Raw genomic sequence first — 17,494 nt, 5'->3', positions numbered from 1 at the left:
GAAACTTGTTGCAAAGGGGTGCACGACCCCTGGGTGCCAGCCTTCAGGGGTACAACGGAGATGGCTTTCCTTGGCAAATTCTAGCCCTGATGAAGAAAGACTGGAAGCGCATACTTCTCACTCTCAGTCACCCTCAGGGGCTGCTGCCCCCTCTGTCACCATGCCCAAGTTGGAGCCCTCCCTCCGTACTTGGCTTCCCACTCTTGCCCCTTGGCCATCAGCCCAGGCCTAATAGGGGTGGCTGTAGGTCACTGCAATGGGAAGTCCGCACTGTCCAGACCAAGGCCCTGGAGGGCAGGTCTCTAGAGAGAAGGAGGGAAGTGCTGACGGCTCAGAGCACCCTTGAACCCAAAGATGGGCACCCAGGATTCCCCTGAAGAACCTGTACAGGGATGCCTGAATGAATTAACCTATGAATACTTACCATCCATGCATGCATTTGAGCCTCCAGGCAGGCTCAGGGGTCACTGGCCCAAGCCAGGGCAGGGAGTGGCCAATGAATGAGAAGCTGACAGACGAGATGAGGGAGGAGATGAACGTGGGCCCTGAGATGCATTTGGCCCTAGCAAGAGTCTTGCCTGTCTGCCATGGTTGGAGGAGGGCTCAGAGAACGGGGTAGACAATTCTCCCAGGGCTAAGTGGGAGTGGAGACAGGAGTGGAGATGGGCTGCCAAGACTCCAATAAGGAGTGACTGCTGAATTGACTCACTCATTCATCCATGCACCCATTCACGCCTGTGTGCATTCACTCGGCAAATATGTATTGAGCAACTACTATGTGCCGGGCACCGTGCCTAGTGCCAGTGAGTGGAAACAGCCAAGGACCTGCTCTCGTGGGGCCTGCCGTTGGTGGGGGAGACAGGCAACACTCCAGTCATCACCACACAGATTAAATGGAAAATTGTGCTGGGTTATAGGGCTTTGAAGAAGAGGTTTGTGGTTCTAAGGGGCCTGACTTAGTCACAGAGGTCAAGGTGTCTTCTCTGAGAAAGACTTGAAGGATAAATAGGAAGTAACCAGGGAAAGAAGGGGGAGAAGATGATCCAAGCAGAGGGAACTGCACATGCAAAGGTCCTGTGGTGGAGGGTCTGGGTGAAGGCCAGAGTGGCTGGAGTTCTGCAACAGAGGGGAGTGTGGTGAGAATGAGGTTGGGAAGTGGGCCAGCTGATAGCACTTGAACTTGTGGGTGTCTTTAGAAGATTTGGTCTGAATTCCAAGAGCAAAGGGAAGGTTTTAAGCAGTGGTGCAAAATGATCCAATTTGTGTAGCCAACTAGTTTGATGGGAGCCCAAGTGGAAGTGAGGAGTCATGAGGGTCCAGCAGTGCCCACATAAACAGTGACAGTGGCTTTGACCAAGGACATGGTGAGATTGGGGGGCAGGGTGAGTTGGATGTTGGGGTGAGGGTCAGGCAATGTTGAGGTCTGAGGAACTGGGCTGGCAGATGGGGAGGGTGACGATGAACGTCATATTCCTGTAAGAACATGTTATATTGAGCATGATAAGTAATATCTTCCTTTCTACCAAGGATAGAATGGTTGACCTCTGAGTAAGAAAGAAGGGAAGGATTTTCAGGTTCTACTATATAGTATTTTAATATGTTTTCTCATTAAATCTGTTCAACAAATCTGAGAAGTAAATACTATTATTTATGTATGAGGAAAGGGGTCTCAGAAAAGTAAAATTACCTGCCCAAAGGTCATGGCTGGGAAGAGGTTAAGCCTCCACCAGCCTCTGCTCTTAAAAAAAAAAAAAAGGCAAAACAACTTATTTCATTCTTCTCAGTGAGCTTATAATTGAGGAAAAAGTTTTTGGCAGAAGGGAAAGGGAGGGGAACCTGGAAGAACTCCCTGCTCTGAAAGAATGCAAGGGAGGCTGGGGCCATGTCACTGAGGAGCCCTGGGCATCCATCCAGCCACAGGGGTAAACCAATGTGTTCTCAACCCGAGACAGAAACCAACTCTCCCTTTCTTTTCATCTCCCACCTCCCTACTCCTGGGAAGTCCTCCTAACCTCCTGGACCTAACCTCGATCCTCCTGTTCCTGTGCCCATTGTCTCAGCTTGCAGGCAGATCCAAGCCACTTGGCCGCTACCTCTCCCTGCTGGGCACGAAGCCTGACGCCTGCCCTTCAGCCCTCGGTGGGCTCCCAGGAAGCCTGCAGCCTGTAACCAGACAGTTTGCTCCCAGCAGGTACCCCTGAGCTGCACTCCGCACACTGTTCCTGGATCTCCTCTCTGAAACCTGGGCAGAGTGTGTTCCCACCCAGTCCAGTGACCTTTGCCTGTCTGAACCCTGGTTAATTTTTGCCCAGTCTGCAGGCTGTGTGGCTCTTCCCCTTCAGGGATATAAGCCTGGCCCGAGGCTGCCCTGTCCTCCACCTGTCCTGAGCCTCCCCAAGCTCCCTCCACACCCTCACCATGGCCAAAGGATTCTACATATCCAAGGCCCTGGGCATCCTGGGCATCCTCCTGGGCATGGCAGCCATAGCCACCATCATCGCTCTGTCTGTGGTGTATGACCAGGAGAAGAACAAGAATACCGAGTGCTCCACCGTGGCCCTTACGAGCCCCGCGACCACCCTGACCACCACCATCACTGCGGCCACCACCTTGGACCAGAGCAAGCCATGGAACCGATACCGCCTACCCACGACACTGTTGCCCGACTCCTACAATGTGACACTGAGGCCCTACCTCACTCCCAATGAGAATGGCCTGTATATCTTCACGGGCACAAGCGTCGTCCGCTTCATCTGCAAGGACCCCACTGACGTCATCATCATCCATAGCAAGAAGCTCAACTACACCACAACCCACGGGCACATGGTGACCCTGCGGGGCGTGGGAGTCTCCCAGGTCCCCGACATTGACAGGACCGAGCTGGTAGAGCCCACGGAGTATCTGGTGGTGCACCTCAAGGGCCCTCTGGAGGCAGGCAGAATGTACGAGATGGAGAGTGAATTTCAGGGGGAGCTGGCCGACGACCTGGCAGGCTTCTACCGCAGCGAGTACATGGAAGGCAACGTCAAAAAGTAAGTCAGAGCCGGGTCTGCTGGATGGGGGCAGATCCTAGGTGCTGAGGGAGAGCTGGACCCTGGGAGCCAAGGAAGGGCTTGGGTTTGGGGCCTTTGAACCTTCGGGAGTCCTTGGCTGGCCCATCACTCCATCTGCAGCTCCAGTAGAGCAGCTACCAAGACAACCTACCAAGACAATCAACCCTTTCCCGGAGGGCTCCCCTGTACTTTATTAGGGAGTAGGGATGAGAGATGAAAATGCCCCTTGGATAGACAGGAAAACAAGCTCTGAGGAAAGAAATTTGCCAAGGTTTCCCAGCCAATACAGGGATGGGGCCTGTCAGGATTTTGACCCTGAGTCCAGAAGGAGCTCTGCTCTCCCATGTCAGCTGGCCTGTCGGCCTGGAGGCAGCCTGGGGGAGGTGGGGATGGCAGGGATTAGGCCAGGCAGCATCTGTGCACCCCGTCCCTGCAAACCCAGCAACGCCCTGCAGCCCCAGCCCCGCCCACCCACACGGGCACAGGCATTAAGCTGGCACACCCTCTAACCCCCACTTTGGGCAGGGTGCTGGCCACGACACAGATGCAGTCTACAGATGCCCGGAAATCCTTCCCGTGCTTTGACGAGCCGGCCATGAAGGCCACATTTAACATCACCCTCATCTACCCCAAGGAACTCACGGCCCTGTCCAACATGCCGCCCAAAGGTGAGCAGGTCTGGCTGGGGCCACACATCCTCGGAAAGCAGACCCCCAGGGCTGGGGCACAGGGCAGGGAGAGGGCGCAACCCCACATGCCTGCGTGCTCCCTGCCCAGGTCACAGTGTCCTTGCAGAAGACCCCAACTGGAGCATCACTGAGTTCGAAACCACTCCTGTAATGTCCACATACCTTCTGGCCTACATCGTGAGCGAGTTCACGAGTGTGGAGACAAAGGCACCCAATGATGTCCAGGTACGGAGCTGAGGCCACCTATCCTTCCTCAGGATTGGTCCTGGCCTGGGAGATGTTCCTATTTATCCTCATCCTTGTCCCAGCCCCTGAGTTGCTAGGCAGTGTTTGAATCCCAGTTCTGAGTGATCTTGGGCAAGTGCCTTAGGTTCTCTGACCCTCCGTCTCTGCATCTGAAAAGTGGGACCCTCCTCATGAAAGGAGTTTCCGACTCCTGGGTGCCAAACAGATGGTGGCTATGGCTATTGTTATTCTCCAAAGGTCCCTGCCTGTGACTCAAGGCTCTGAAGAGACACCCCTGCCCTCTCCTCCGCTGACCAAGCCTCCCAGTTTAACCTAGTTGGTCCCCCAGCCTTCCAGGCTTTGGGACTTGGCCCACCTGCACCAGGACCCAAGAAGGGCCCCTGACCTACCTCTGTCTTCTTTGCAGATCCGGATCTGGGCTCGGCCTAATGCAACTGCAGAGGGCCATGGTATTTATGCCCTGAACGTGACAGGTCCCATCCTAAACTTCTTTGCCAGTCATTTTGAGACACGCTACCCACTCCCAAAATCTGGTGAGTGAGGTGTCTCGCATTGGGGGGAATCAGATGGGTCTCCCCCCATAGCCCGAGGCCATCCCACCAACAGCCTGGACTCCCCAGACCAGGTTGCCTTGCCCGACTTCAACGCCGGTGCCATGGAGAACTGGGGGCTGGTGACCTACCGGGAGAACTCGCTGCTGTTTGACCCACAGGCCTCCTCCAGCAGCAACAAAGAGCGGGTTGTCACTGTGATTGCTCACGAGCTGGCCCACCAGGTAGCCCCCCAATCATGGGGAGTGCAGACAGAGAACGAGGGGGGCTCTGGGAGAAGATGGCACAAGTTGTGGCTCTGTCCTTGGCATCTGAGAAGGGAAGAGTTCCACCTAGCAGGGTGTCAGGGAGGAGTCATGATGATGTCGGTGAAGCCTTGAGCTCAAGACTGGCACACTGGGAGCACTTAGTGAAGGGTAGCTCTGGGTACCGTTAGTGACTGCAAGGCCCGAGTGGCTTGCCGGGCTGACCTCCCCTCCCCCACAGTGGTTTGGGAACTTGGTGACCCTGGCCTGGTGGAATGATCTTTGGCTGAACGAGGGCTTTGCCTCCTACGTGGAGTACCTGGGTGCTGACTATGCAGAGCCCACCTGGAGTCTGGTGAGCCCGCTGCCCAGGGACCTCTGGGGTCTGGGATGGGGGAAGATCTGGGTCACCCCCTCCCAGGCCAGTCTCCTGATGGCTGCTGGGGATTTGCAGAAAGACCTCATGGTGCCGAATGATTTGTACCCTGTGATGGCTGTGGACGCGCTGGCCTCCTCCCACCCCCTGACCACCCCTGCCGAGGAGGTCAACACACCTGCCCAGATCAGCGAGATGTTTGACTCCATCTCCTACAGCAAGGTGCTGCCCAGCCCCCATGCTGGTCCTGAGACAGTAGGGGTCATGGGATGGGAGGTGGGGCCTCGGCCCACAGGGGCCCACCAAAACCGGGGGCTCCGGGAGCACCTGTCCCAGACTGATGGGGACACAGGGTCTCCTGCTGGCTCGGCACAGCCTTCTGAGTCCCCTCTCCTCCGCCAGGGAGCCTCGGTCATCAGGATGCTTTCTGAGTTCCTGACTGAGGACCTGTTCAGGAAGGGCCTTGCGGTGAGTACACTTGGCCAGCCATAGGGTGGGAGGTGTTTCCTCCAAGCCCCGGCCAACCACAGAGGCTGAATGGTAGAGCCTGGGGCAGCAGCTTTACCCTCACTGTGCCCTGTCTTTCCACAGTCCTACTTGCATGCCTTTGCCTATCAGAACACCACCTACCTGGACCTGTGGGAACACCTGCAGATGGTCAGTAACAACCAGCCCCCCTGAAGCCATTCTGTGGGGATCCTGAGATGCTGAAAGTCCCTGGGGGCAGCACACGTATAAGAGAATGTGCCCAGCTCCACTGCTTACCCTCCCAGGCAGGCCATCTGGAGGCTTGGTTGCTCATCTGTAAAATGGGCGCAATGATGGCTCCTTGAAGGAGGTGTTATGAGAGCCTGGGTCACGAGCCCTGGCAGGCAGCACCCCCTCACGCTACAGTGAGCTCTGAGAGCAGCTGAGGAGTGCCATCATCTGAGTAGCGAGGAAACGGGCTCTTGTGGTTCCCAAGCCCAAGCCTTCCTCTCCCTGGAACTTTGGAGCCAGTCATTCACCTACTCAGCATTCCTGGCTGCCCTGCGCCCCGGCTGGCCCCTCCCAGACATGACTTTGCACACACCAGCACCCTCGGCGCGCTCTCTGACCCTCCTATCCAGCCTCACCTTGCATTCCTGTCCATTCAGACCCTGAGTGTCCCCTGTCTTTGGGCAAACCCTCTGACCACTCCCACCCTCCCGCCTGCCCCTCCCCCTCCCCGCCTCTCCTGAGACTCTCTCCATCATCCCCCATCATGTCCTCTCCTTCACGGCAGCCCCCACCCCTTCTCTGTGGCCCTGGTCAGCCGTACTGACCCCTCCATATGCCTGTGCTCCATAACCAGCCTGACCAGGGAGGGGAGGCCCAGGGCCTTATCACAGAGTCACAGCTGGGCTCCAGGGCCCTCCTGGCCAGTCTCCAGCCCGACATGCATGTGCCACAAGGCCGGTCCGCCTTCCACACCTCCCACAGCGTCAGTCCCTCCCCAGCCTCAGTTTCCAGCACCTTCCTTTCTTCCGAAGCCAAGCCCTCCTCCACACCAGCACCCCTCCAGCCCCACCTGCCCCTCCCTCTTTCCCTGAGCCCCTTCTCCCTGCAGCCCCCCTAGAGATGCCCTCCCCCTCAGCTTGCACCTTCTGACAGGGTCTTCTGCCCTCTGTTTACACTGTTCTTAGTTTTTTATTTTCTCAGTTATTAACAGATGTGGTTGGGTTTTTGTTATTATTGTGAAAGCAATGCACACACATGGAAAAAGATGAAAAAAGATTTAAGACAATAACAACCACCCTAAGCCCATCCCCAGACCCTCATCCAGGTGCGTTTCCTTCACATCGCCACGACCCTCTCCTTCGCGCTGCCTGTGACATGGGGACACTGGTTTTCCTTCCTCTCTGTCTCCTCTCCCTGCCAGTCCTCCTGGGTTTGTTCAGGCTGAGCCATGGGCATCCTGGGTGCCCCTCCCTGACACACACCCACCTGAGGTTGGATCACAGAATTGGAGGCCACATGGATTTGCTTAATCAAAGTGGAATGAACCGGAGGCTGGGAAGCTCTTGGCTTGTCCAGCACTGGGCAGCCGAGGAGACAGAGAGCTGGGCTGGGATCCCAGCTCCTGCCTCCCAGCCCAGTGCTCCTCCACTGCCTCCCAGCAAAGTGGTACCACTAAGGGGAGGCCAAGGGGGCAAGGGGAGGGTGGGTGGGTGGGAGAATGGCAGTCGCTGATGGCAGCACCATATTCCTCTGCCCAAGGCTGTAAACAATCAGTCGACCATCGAGCTGCCAGGCACCGTGCGTGCCATCATGGACCGCTGGACCCTGCAGATGGGCTTCCCTGTCATCACCGTGGACACCAAGACAGGGGGCATCTCCCAGAAGCACTTCCTCCTTGACCCCGAGTCCAACGTCACCCGCCCCTCAGTGTTCAAGTGAGCAGATGAGGTCACTGAGACAGGCGTCCTAGTGAGGGTTCTGAAGGGCAGTTGCTCTGGGACCCTCTGACCATAGCAGGGCCTGGTCCGCTGTGGCCCTGCAATAGTGGCTGTAGACAGTCTCCCTCCTGGGCCAGGAAGATGGGGGCGTTTAGTGCCAGAGTTGGGCAGAAACTGGAAGTCCGGGCAGGGCTGTTCTTTGCTGGCAGTGCCCAAGAGCTGCCATTTCTCACACCTGGCCTCTGGATCTCTTGTTGCAGCTACCTGTGGATTGTTCCCATCTCATCTATCAAAAATGGCATACTGCAGGAACACTACTGGCTGCGGGGTGAAGCAAAAAGTAATCCAGCCCTGCCCTAGTGGACAGCAGCCCCATCCCATACTCCCAGCTCCTGGCCCATGTTCTGGGGTTATGGCAGTCCTCAGCCAGGGCTTCCTTCATCGTTTCATTCAACAAATGGAGCCAGCTTCTTTGGTTCTGATTTCTACGCTGTGTGACCCTGGCCAAGTTACCATCTCTCTCTGGTCTCCATTTCCCCATCTATACAATGGGGCTAGGAACAATATCTACCCCACTGAGTTGTGTGAAGGTTAAAGAAGAGGATTCCCACGAAATGTTTAAAACAGTGCCTGGCACATAGTATGAGCAGTCCTAGTCTGCTAGGCACTGAGGAAACCAAGGTCAAGGCAAGTCATTCTCTGCCTAAGCCAAGGCTGCAGATGAAGGGAAGGAAGACAAGCAGTTCAAACGTTCCAGAGCTGTTCTGAGTGCTTTAACAGAGGCATATGTGGCCTCTGGGGTACTGGGGCAGTTGAGCAGGGAGCAGGGAATAGCTTCAACTTCATGGAGAGGTCAGGAAACACATCCCGGAGGAGGTGAGCTGAGACAGAGGAAGAGTAGGAGTTGGCCAGGCTAATGGCAGCAGAGAGGAGCAGTCCAGGCAGAGTCAATAGCAAGTGCAAGGCTTGAGGTAGGAGAGAACTCGGGGACTGAGTGTGGCTCAGGCAGAGGTGCACCCTTGGTGAAGCGGGTCCCTGCAGGCTGCAGGAGACAATGGCTATGTCCTCGGGCCAGGAGGAGCTGGGACAGGTGGAAAGCGGGAAAGCCATTGGGTCTGACCTGCAGGTATGGAAGGATCCCCTCTGGTTGCCAGGAGAAAGGGTGGAGGGAGAGCCGTGAGGAGGGGGCATGGAGCCCCCAGGAAGAGATGAGCAGTGCTGGGGGGCTAACTGGATGGAAGGCGCTGCCTGGGTGTGACGGCGCTGTTACAAGCGGAGAGGTGGGAGGAGGAGGGGGTGGAGGAGGAGAGACCGCCTGGGGAGTTGAGTCTGCGTGGCTGGGGGTGTGCCGATGGAGTTGTCTCGGTGGATGCCACTGGCCCGGCCACACAGAGCCTGTGGGAGGCAGGGCAGCCACTGAGGTTCAGAGATGGCAACTGGTCTGTCTGAGGTCCCCGGCCAGAGTTGGGCCCCGGCAGCCAGTCCTACCCCTTTTCTCCGCCCCTCTCCTTGGCATTGGCCCAGCGGTGTGAGGGCCGCATGCTGCCAAGCTGCAGGGGAGGCTGCTCTGCTGAGGCCTGGGTCAGGTCAGCCTGTGGCCTTCTGAGCAGCCCTGCCCAGCTCTGGTCTCTCCCCACAGACCAGAGTCATCTGTTCAAAACCAGAGAGGAAGAGTGGGTCCTGCTAAACGTCAACGTGACGGGCTATTACCAGGTGAACTACGATGAGGACAACTGGAGGAAGATTCAGAATGTGCTGCAGATAAGACCATTGGTGGGTACCTGCCACCCCACCCATCCCCTGCCCAAGGCCCAGCCCCAGGATGGGGTCGCAGACTGCAGGGCCTGCCCGCACTGCCAGCCCGAGATCACACGCTCTGTTGCCCCTTCTAGACCATCCCTGTCATCAATCGGGCACAGGTCATCTACGACAGCTTCAACCTGGCCAGGTGAGTGCTCAGCCATGGAAGCCTGGAGACTTGGCAAGTGCGGTTCCATAGTGAGAGCCAGTGCTGCCTCCCACCGTCCTCACCGTGTGCCTGGCTCAGCACCGTGGGCTCCCTGTGCTTCTGGATACCCCTCCCTTGGCCCCATGTCCCCGGATATTGTCGGTGTCACAGTGCATACTTCCCAGAGAAGGACTCTGAGATTCAGAGCTTGAGTACCCTGCCTGAGGTCACACATTAGCCCATGACAGCCAGACACAGTCCTGTCCAATTCCAAAACCACTCCACGGCACCAAGGTTTTCCAGAGGGCTACCTATGGCCCTGGCCACCATGCTCAGTGCTAAGAAAGATCCAGGAAGAACAGAATAGAAGAGATGCAGCATGGATAAACAGATATTTATTGAGCAGCTGCTGTGTTCATGAGCACCAGCAGGTGCCAAGTTCTTTGACATAAGTGATGTCACCTATAGACATGGACATTTATGAACCAAATATGCACAGATGACCTGAGGAAGTGGAGGGAGGAAAGACCAGAGAGCCAAGCAAATCAGAGGAGAGGTGGGCAGAGTAAATAGAACAGGTTTCTCATATTTTTGAATCTCTGATCTATCTCCTATGGGCTGTGTGGCCTTAGGAAAGGCACTTTACTTCTCTGAGCCTCGGTTTCCTCATCTGTAAAATGAGGATAATGAGCAAGGAAATGTGACTGGCAGTGGGTAAGGGCCAGGCCTGGGCTGGCCTCGTTTGTGGCACTGCCCAACATCCACATCCCTCACCCCTACCCCCAGCCCCACCCCTGGTGAACGCTGGAGCTGGCACAGTTGGGCCTCTGGGACCTCGGGCTCTAGGAGGAGGCTGGGGTTCCCACAGTGAGGCTGGACTGGGTGGGGGTGCTTACCTGAGCCCCTCTGTCTGTTCCAGTGCCCATATAGTCCCTGTCACCCTGGCGCTGAACAACACCCTCTTCCTGAACAACGAGAGAGAGTACATGCCCTGGCAGGCCGCCCTGAGCAGCCTGAGGTACTTCAAGCTCATGTTCGACCGATCCGAGGTCTACGGCCCCATGAAGGTACAGAGGGGCATGGCAGGGTTCAAGGACCAATTCCCCAGTGCCTGAAATTACACCATAAGGAAGTGAATAGAAATATTGCCTGGCATGGTGAAACACGCCAGGCCCTTGGCAGTGGTGAGAGAGCAGGAGGGATGTAGGGTGAAAGAAGCAAGGATTGAGAAGGTGAGCAGGTTGGGCACAGCAAAGAGAGGACACAGACTCTAGCAGAGTTTGCTACATTTGGAAATTAGCAAATCCTTCTCTCAGAAGGCAACAGAAAAAGCCACAGTACAGGAAGGGGGTGGGAGTCGGGGGGAAGGCCTTTTACCAGCTGTGTGGACTCAGCCAATCCTCTTCAGACCCAGAGAATCCCTCTGTGAAAGGAGGGGGCCTGTGCCTGCCTAGCCTGCCCTAAGGACCTGGAGGGGGATGCCGATGTTAACAGTTCTGAAGCTTGGGGCCGCGGGCAGGGAGGATCAGAGGGAAACTGCTTGCTCTGGATCCATAGCTGAACCCATAAGGATGTTCATTGAAGTGTGGTTTATAAAAGACAAGAAAACCAAAAATACTCAAATGGCCAACAGTTGGAGTTGGTTAAGTAAACTTAATATTCCATCCATTTGATGGAATATTATGTAGTCATTAAAAATGTTTTCCACATGATTAACTAACTGTTATGGTAAATGAGGTTTTAACTCACTTTAAACTCATTAACCTACCTACACCTTGGATTCACCCCATCCTCCTAATGTAGTAAAATCACAATATTTGGTCAACTCAGTATTCAGCATTTATGTGATTATTTAAATATCGTTCTCTGCTGAGCCACATAAAGTACCATGTTTGTGTCTCCTTTTTCATACATCTTATACAAATGTATCACATAATACATTAGTTTTACTTTTTCCTGGAGGCATCCCTCCTGGAGCCCTCTGTCGGCCTGCTCCCTTCTAGAACTGCTACTCAGCTCCCATGCTGGGAGGCTCGCCATTGTTGCATCTCTTGTTTCCTGAACCCATGGATTCCTCCTTGAGTTTTCTCTCTATTAGGGGAGCACATCTTCCAGTTTTGGAGAAAGGGTTCATAAGAGGTGGATTTTTTCAGGTAGATTGTCTGAAATGTCTTTATTCCACCTTCACACTGCATTGAGAGTTTGCTTGGGTTTAGAAGCTTCTAGGTTGATGGACTTCCCTGGCGATCCAGTGGTTAGGACTCTGCTTCCACTGTAGGGGGAATGGGTTCAATCCCTGATCAGGGAACTTAGATCCCACATGCCTCGTAGCATGGCCAAAAAAATTAAAAAAAAAAAAAAAGAAGTAGTTTCTATTTTGGAAATTATTCCTCAGGAAATTTCAGGTCTTGCTCCATTGACATCAAACCTCTCATGTTTCTGCTGAGAAGCCCAGGGCCTTTATTTCCAGTTCTTCGAATGTGGCCAGGTTCCCCTTCTGGAAGCTGTGGGCTCTTCTCTCCATGCTGGTGGTCCTTCATGCAGGCCTTTCTTATCCTTCTACATTTTCAACCTGGACAACTTTGCATTGTTCCTTTAAACTTTCTTCCTCTCCTTTTTTTCCCCTGTTCTCTCTGGGACCCTTGTTAATCCAATTCACTGCCCTTACATTGGTCCTCTAGTTTTCTTCTCTCCTATTTTCCAGCTTGTTGACTTTTTGTTCTGCCCTCTGGGATATGCCCTCAGTTTAGCACACCACCTCTCCTCATTTTTTCTATCATATATTTAAGTTTCCAAGTGCTATTCCTGGCTCCAGCGTCCTATGCAATATCTTCTCTGAACTCTTGGAAGATATTTATCATAGGCTTTAATGAAGTTTTCTTTTTCTTTCACTGACTTGTTTCCTCCAAGTCTCTGTTTGTTTTGATCTCCTCTTTCAAGTTGGAAGCTGAGCTGCCCCTTTGAATTTGAGAGTGAGGCAGTGGTTGAAAGCTCCACGGGGAGGTGGAGTTTGTCACCTGCAGTCTTGTTATGGGGTGACCAGGTGGCCAAGTAACTCCTCGTGGGGAACCTCTAAAATTAATATCTGTGACTGTGTTCCCTTGAGACCATTCAGTCTCCAGAGAGTGATCCTCTGTCTTGTGCAGTTGAGGCTCACTTTCTGGGATCAGGGTGGGGAAGGAAACTGGGGTACCTCCATTTAGGCTGTAAGCTTTCACCTCTGGCCCTCTCTGCAATTCAGCAACCCTCCCACTGTGTCTGGGGACCTTAGTTCTGAGCCCCTCTGATTCAGCCTTGCTCATGGGGGAGGGAGGGGTGTTGCTTGAGGCAGGGAGGGAAGTGGGTGCTTGAAGGTTTAATTAGTCCCTCTACAGACTTTGACTCCATTGCCCTTTCACAGCCCAGCCTCATTCCTGTCCCCTGCACACCCATCCCTCTAATCCTGAGCCTCGTCACAGCAAGTCTCCTTGCTTCTGTCTTCATCTCCTCCGTGGCAGGTGCTCTGCTGCAGACCCCTGCCTTGGCCAAGCCTGTTCCATCTCCCTCTCTCCACCTCCCAGCTCCTACACTGTGTGGACGTCTCATCCACTGTTGTTTCCTTTCCAATTCTCTTTGCTCTTGGGGGTTTATTCCTTTTAAGTTTGGATGTGGATTCTGGTTGACACACATGATAATCTACTGTATTGAACTAGCATCTGCAAAGGATTTTAATAACTTGGGTTGAGCCTTACATAACAATGCCAGCTAAAAGAACAGCATGCAGAATTGTAGATATGCTGGGTAGAAAAGAGAAAGGAAGGGGCAAACTCACCAATTTGGAAGTCATGCATTTGGTAAGTTCTGGGATGGTTAGTATTTTCTGCCTATGCTTTACAGTGTTTTCTAAATTCCCCACAATAAAGGCAGAATACTTATGATCAGGTGGTGGGGGATGGTAGGCCCTAAAGCTATATTAGGAAATGGTAATACTTAGACATAGAGTGTCAGAACTGGTTGAGGAGAAAGAATCTCAGATCAGTCATCTGAGACCTGGACTAGCACCGGCTCCTTTGACCACTATCTGGCCTTGGGTGAGGCCCTTAACCTCTGGCCTCTTGCTTCTGTAGCCATTAGCCCTTGCTACACTTACCCACCCACATCAGAGGCTCCATGGGGTTCCAGGTGGGTCAGGCATGAGTCTCCTCTTTGAGGCTGTTCATGTTTTCTTTTTCCCAGAATTACCTCAGGAATCAGGTTGAACCCCTCTTCCTATATTTTGAAAATATCACCAAAAACTGGACTGAGCGCCCAGAAAGGCTGATGGACCAGTGAGTATGACCTCTCTTGGGTCTGGAGATCACAGTTGGCCCAGGCACCCTGACCTGGGAAGTCCAAAGCAAGTCCCAGCAGCATCTTCCTCTGAAGTTCCCAACTCCTGGCCGGACCAGGGCCACCAGTCAGGGAGAGAACCCTCCACCCACTAGGAATAGGGAGCCCTGCCCTGAGGCTCTATGTGGCCTCTTTGTACAAAGGACCAAACTGAAATTTCAAGGTCCCCTCACTGGCATTGTTATTCAGATTCTAGATGTTGAAGGTGGGGCTGGAGTCTGTGCCCACCCTCCCTGGGCTGCCCAAGGCAGGAAGCAAAGAGGGGGACCCAAAGGGCGGGTGGGCTGCAACCTTAGAGCCCCAGACCTGCTGCCCTGCCTGGAGTTGTGCGTCAGCAGGGGAGTCTTTGCCAGAGTCAGAGCCAGGCATGCTGACAGAGTGTCACCCCTGGGGCAGGTACAATGAGATTAATGCCATCAGCACTGCCTGCTCCAATGGGCTGCCTAAGTGTGAGGAGCTGGCCAAGACCCTTTACAACCAGTGGATGGAGAACCCCGAAAATAACCCGTGAGTGTGTCCCCTGCTTGTCTCCTGATCTTTATCTGTCCCTCAAGCTCAGAGCCCTGTCCTCATCAGACCCCCGTCCTGCCCTCCCTGCTGCTGCTCTACCCCTGACACCCTCACCCCACACCAGGATCCACCCCAACCTGCGGTCCACCATCTACTGCAACGCCATCGCCCAGGGCGACCAGAAAGAGTGGGACTTCGCCTGGAGGCAGTTAAAACAAGCCCAACTGGTTAATGAAGGTGACAAACTCCGCTCAGCGCTGGCCTGCACCAACCAGGTCTGGCTCCTGAACAGGTGAGGACCAGAGCTGGACGGGGCTGGGTGAGTTCCCCTCCCCGCCGGGGACCAGGGTCCCAATGTGGGGGAGAAAGAACCAGCCAGGCATCGACACTCCCCTCCGTGGGATCCTCGCAAACCTGCGCAGTGGAGCAGTGCAGTGTGTTTCCCAGTTTTACAGATGAGGACACTGAGGCTCAAAGAAGCAAAACAACTTGCCCAAAGTCTAGAAGCTTTACTAAGTGAAAAAAACAAGATTTGAATCTGGATCTGGGTCCACGTTCTATGCCTTTAACTGCTGCAGTCTCCTAGCCTTTACCTCTCTGTCAAGGGCTGTGGTGCATCTGGACCTGAGTCCTTCTGGACATCCAGCTGGGCACCCGCCAAACCCTTGGATGAGGGCTCCTGGCTCCCACTGTGTGCCTCATATGCCATCTTCTGTACTTCAGTAAAGAAGAGCTACCCTCAATGTCAAAGACAGGAGTGGCCACCCTTCCTGGTGCAGGGTGTACCCCTTCCTTCATTCATTCATCATCAGATATTTATCAAGCACTTGGTCTATGTCAGTATGATACCTGGCATAGCCAGTGACCCTGCTTAGGGGACTCAGTGTCCCATCTACAGGAGGCAGGTAGGATCAAGGAGTTTTCAACCCGCAGCATGCTGAAGGGATGTTGAGAGGTTGCAGGAGAGGTGTGTGGGGTGGAGGGCAGGGTCCTTTTACTTATTATGCAGCATGCTGTCCTCACAGGTACCTGAGTTACACCCTGAACCCAGACCTCATCCGGAAGCAGGATGCCACCTCCACCATTAACAGCATTGCCAGCAACGTCCTGGGGCAATCTCTGGCCTGGGACTTTGTCCAGAGCAACTGGAAGAAACTCTTTGAGGAGTGAGTCTGCTCAGAGCATGTTAGGGGAAGTTTACACCAAGGCTGCGTCCCCTGGGGGTGGGCTGTGTGCACCAGACACTGCAGGGTCGGGAGTGGAGGGTAGACACTGCATCGGAGTGGTCCCAAAAGAACCCAGCTTGAGGTCGGGAAGGGACAGGAATTGAAAGACGTGGCAGCCGGGCACAGCCGTCCCTTTTCCCACTTGGGGGAAAGAAAGTCTGGCTGGTGGGAGTGTTCTCTGAAGAGTTGGGAGCAAGGACACTGCAATCAAACCTGTGTTCAAGTCCCTAGTGGTGTCTCCTTGGACGTGTCATTTCATCGCATCTACGAGATGGGGACAAGTCACAGGGTCCTGTGTCGCCTGCCAGTCACTGAATGTTGGTTCCTGGCCCCCCTCACGGTTCCTCTCTCCCTACCCTGCAGTTATGGCGGTGGTTCCTTCTCCTTCTCCAGCCTCATCCAGGCTGTGACCCGAAGATTCTCCACTGAGTTCGAGCTGCAGCAGGTAAGAAGCCCAGGACCTTGGGGTGGCACCCAGAGGCCCATCCCCAGTCTCAAGGGACAGCCACCACTCAGCTCCCACCGCATGTGTTCACAAGGCAGCGGGGCTCCATGTGGTCAGGTCTTCCTCATGTGCAGGCGAAGCTGGGTATCCAGACTTTCTAAATGTCACAATTCAATCACAGATATTCATCTTGGAATTTTTGTACAGGCAAAAGGTAAAGAGAATAATATAATGAAATTCCATGTACCCATTACTCAGACTGAACAATTATTAACATTTGCCAACATTTTTTTGGGGTGGACAGTTTTCAAGCTAATCACTAATATTATATAATTTCACCTATAAACACTTCAGTCATATCTAAAATAAAGGAATTTTAAAAACATAATCTATCATTAGCAAATACAAGAAAATTAACAATGCCTTACTATCGTCTTATACCCAGGCCATTTTCAAATTGTGTCTTTTTTTTTTTTTTTGGCCATGCATGCCACAGCCTTTGTGGGATCTTAGTTCCCTGACCAGCAATTGAACCTGTGCCCCCTGCATTGGGAGCGCAGAGTCTTAACCACTGGACCACCAGGGAAGTCCCCTATGTTCACGTTTTTGAGTGAACCTCTGCTTTTACTTCTCTTGGGTGTACACTTAGGAGTGGAATTGCTAGGTCATTTGGTAACTGTGTTTAACTTTTTGAGAAACTGCCAAAATGTTTTCCAAAGCAACTGCACCAACTGACATTCCCACCAGCAATGTATGAAGGTTCCAATTTCTTTATGTTTTGGGGAAAATTGTTATTTTCCTTTTTAAAAAAATTATAGCCACCCTACTGGGTACAAAGTGGTATCTCATTGTGGTTATGAGTTGCATTTCTCTGATGACTAATGATGTTGAGCATCTTTTCATGTGCTTCTTGGCCATTTGTATATCTTCTTTGGAGAAATGTCTATTCAAATCCTTCACTCATATTTTTTAAAAAATAAATTTATTTATTTATTTTTGGCTGCATTGGGTCTTCATTGCTACACACGGGCTTTCTCTAGTTGCGGCAAGTGGGGGCTGCTCTTCATTGCAGTGCACTGGCTTCTCATTGCGGTGGCTTCTCTTGTTGCAGAGCAGGGGCTCTAGGCATGTGGGCTCAGTAGTTGTGGCTTGTGGGCTCTAGAGCACAGGCTCAGTTGTGGCACGTGGGCTTAGTTGCTCCACGGCATGTGGGATCTTCGCGGCCAGGGCTCGAACCCGTGTCCCCTGCATTGGCAGGTGGATTCTTAACCACTGTACCACCAAGGAAGCCCCCTTCACTCAGTTTTTAGTTGGTATATTTGTGTTTTTATTGTTGAGTTACAAGAGTTCTTTATATACTCTGGATACTAGGCTGTTATTAGACAAATGATTTGCAAATATTTTCTCCCATTTTGTGGAT

The 17,494-nt window shown here is 53.3% G+C and overlaps 1 protein-coding gene across 17 annotated transcripts in view; it reads left to right on the top strand.

The window, feature by feature from the left end:
- The window catches only part of ANPEP (alanyl aminopeptidase, membrane), a 40,880-nt gene that overhangs the window by 19,412 nt on the left and 3,974 nt on the right, over window positions 1–17,494 (top strand). For 5 of the 17 annotated variants that reach the window (XM_067029895.1, XM_067029897.1, XM_059056647.2 and 2 more), the window contains 19 exons: window positions 2,061–3,032; window positions 3,579–3,721; window positions 3,831–3,967; window positions 4,395–4,521; window positions 4,609–4,763; window positions 5,026–5,139; window positions 5,239–5,382; window positions 5,563–5,628; window positions 5,752–5,817; window positions 7,399–7,574; window positions 7,838–7,917; window positions 9,217–9,350; window positions 9,470–9,525; window positions 10,445–10,592; window positions 13,741–13,832; window positions 14,290–14,400; window positions 14,528–14,695; window positions 15,429–15,569; window positions 15,993–16,074. In XM_067029895.1, coding sequence (XP_066885996.1) covers window positions 2,419–3,032; window positions 3,579–3,721; window positions 3,831–3,967; window positions 4,395–4,521; window positions 4,609–4,763; window positions 5,026–5,139; window positions 5,239–5,382; window positions 5,563–5,628; window positions 5,752–5,817; window positions 7,399–7,574; window positions 7,838–7,917; window positions 9,217–9,350; window positions 9,470–9,525; window positions 10,445–10,592; window positions 13,741–13,832; window positions 14,290–14,400; window positions 14,528–14,695; window positions 15,429–15,569; window positions 15,993–16,074 — 2,754 coding nt within the window. In that variant the 5' untranslated portion in view covers window positions 2,061–2,418. The remainder of the gene's footprint in view (window positions 1–2,060; window positions 3,033–3,578; window positions 3,722–3,830; window positions 3,968–4,394; window positions 4,522–4,608; window positions 4,764–5,025; window positions 5,140–5,238; window positions 5,383–5,562; window positions 5,629–5,751; window positions 5,818–7,398; window positions 7,575–7,837; window positions 7,918–9,216; window positions 9,351–9,469; window positions 9,526–10,444; window positions 10,593–13,740; window positions 13,833–14,289; window positions 14,401–14,527; window positions 14,696–15,428; window positions 15,570–15,992; window positions 16,075–17,494) is intronic. The other 12 variants (XM_067029902.1, XM_067029904.1, XM_067029903.1 and 9 more) reach the window with 6 other exon arrangements.

The sequence above is a fragment of the Kogia breviceps genome, chromosome 3 (genome assembly GCF_026419965.1).
Source record: "Kogia breviceps isolate mKogBre1 chromosome 3, mKogBre1 haplotype 1, whole genome shotgun sequence".
In the NCBI taxonomy this organism is placed as follows: domain Eukaryota; kingdom Metazoa; phylum Chordata; class Mammalia; order Artiodactyla; family Physeteridae; genus Kogia; species Kogia breviceps.
This window is presented reverse-complemented; position numbering and strand designations above follow the sequence as displayed.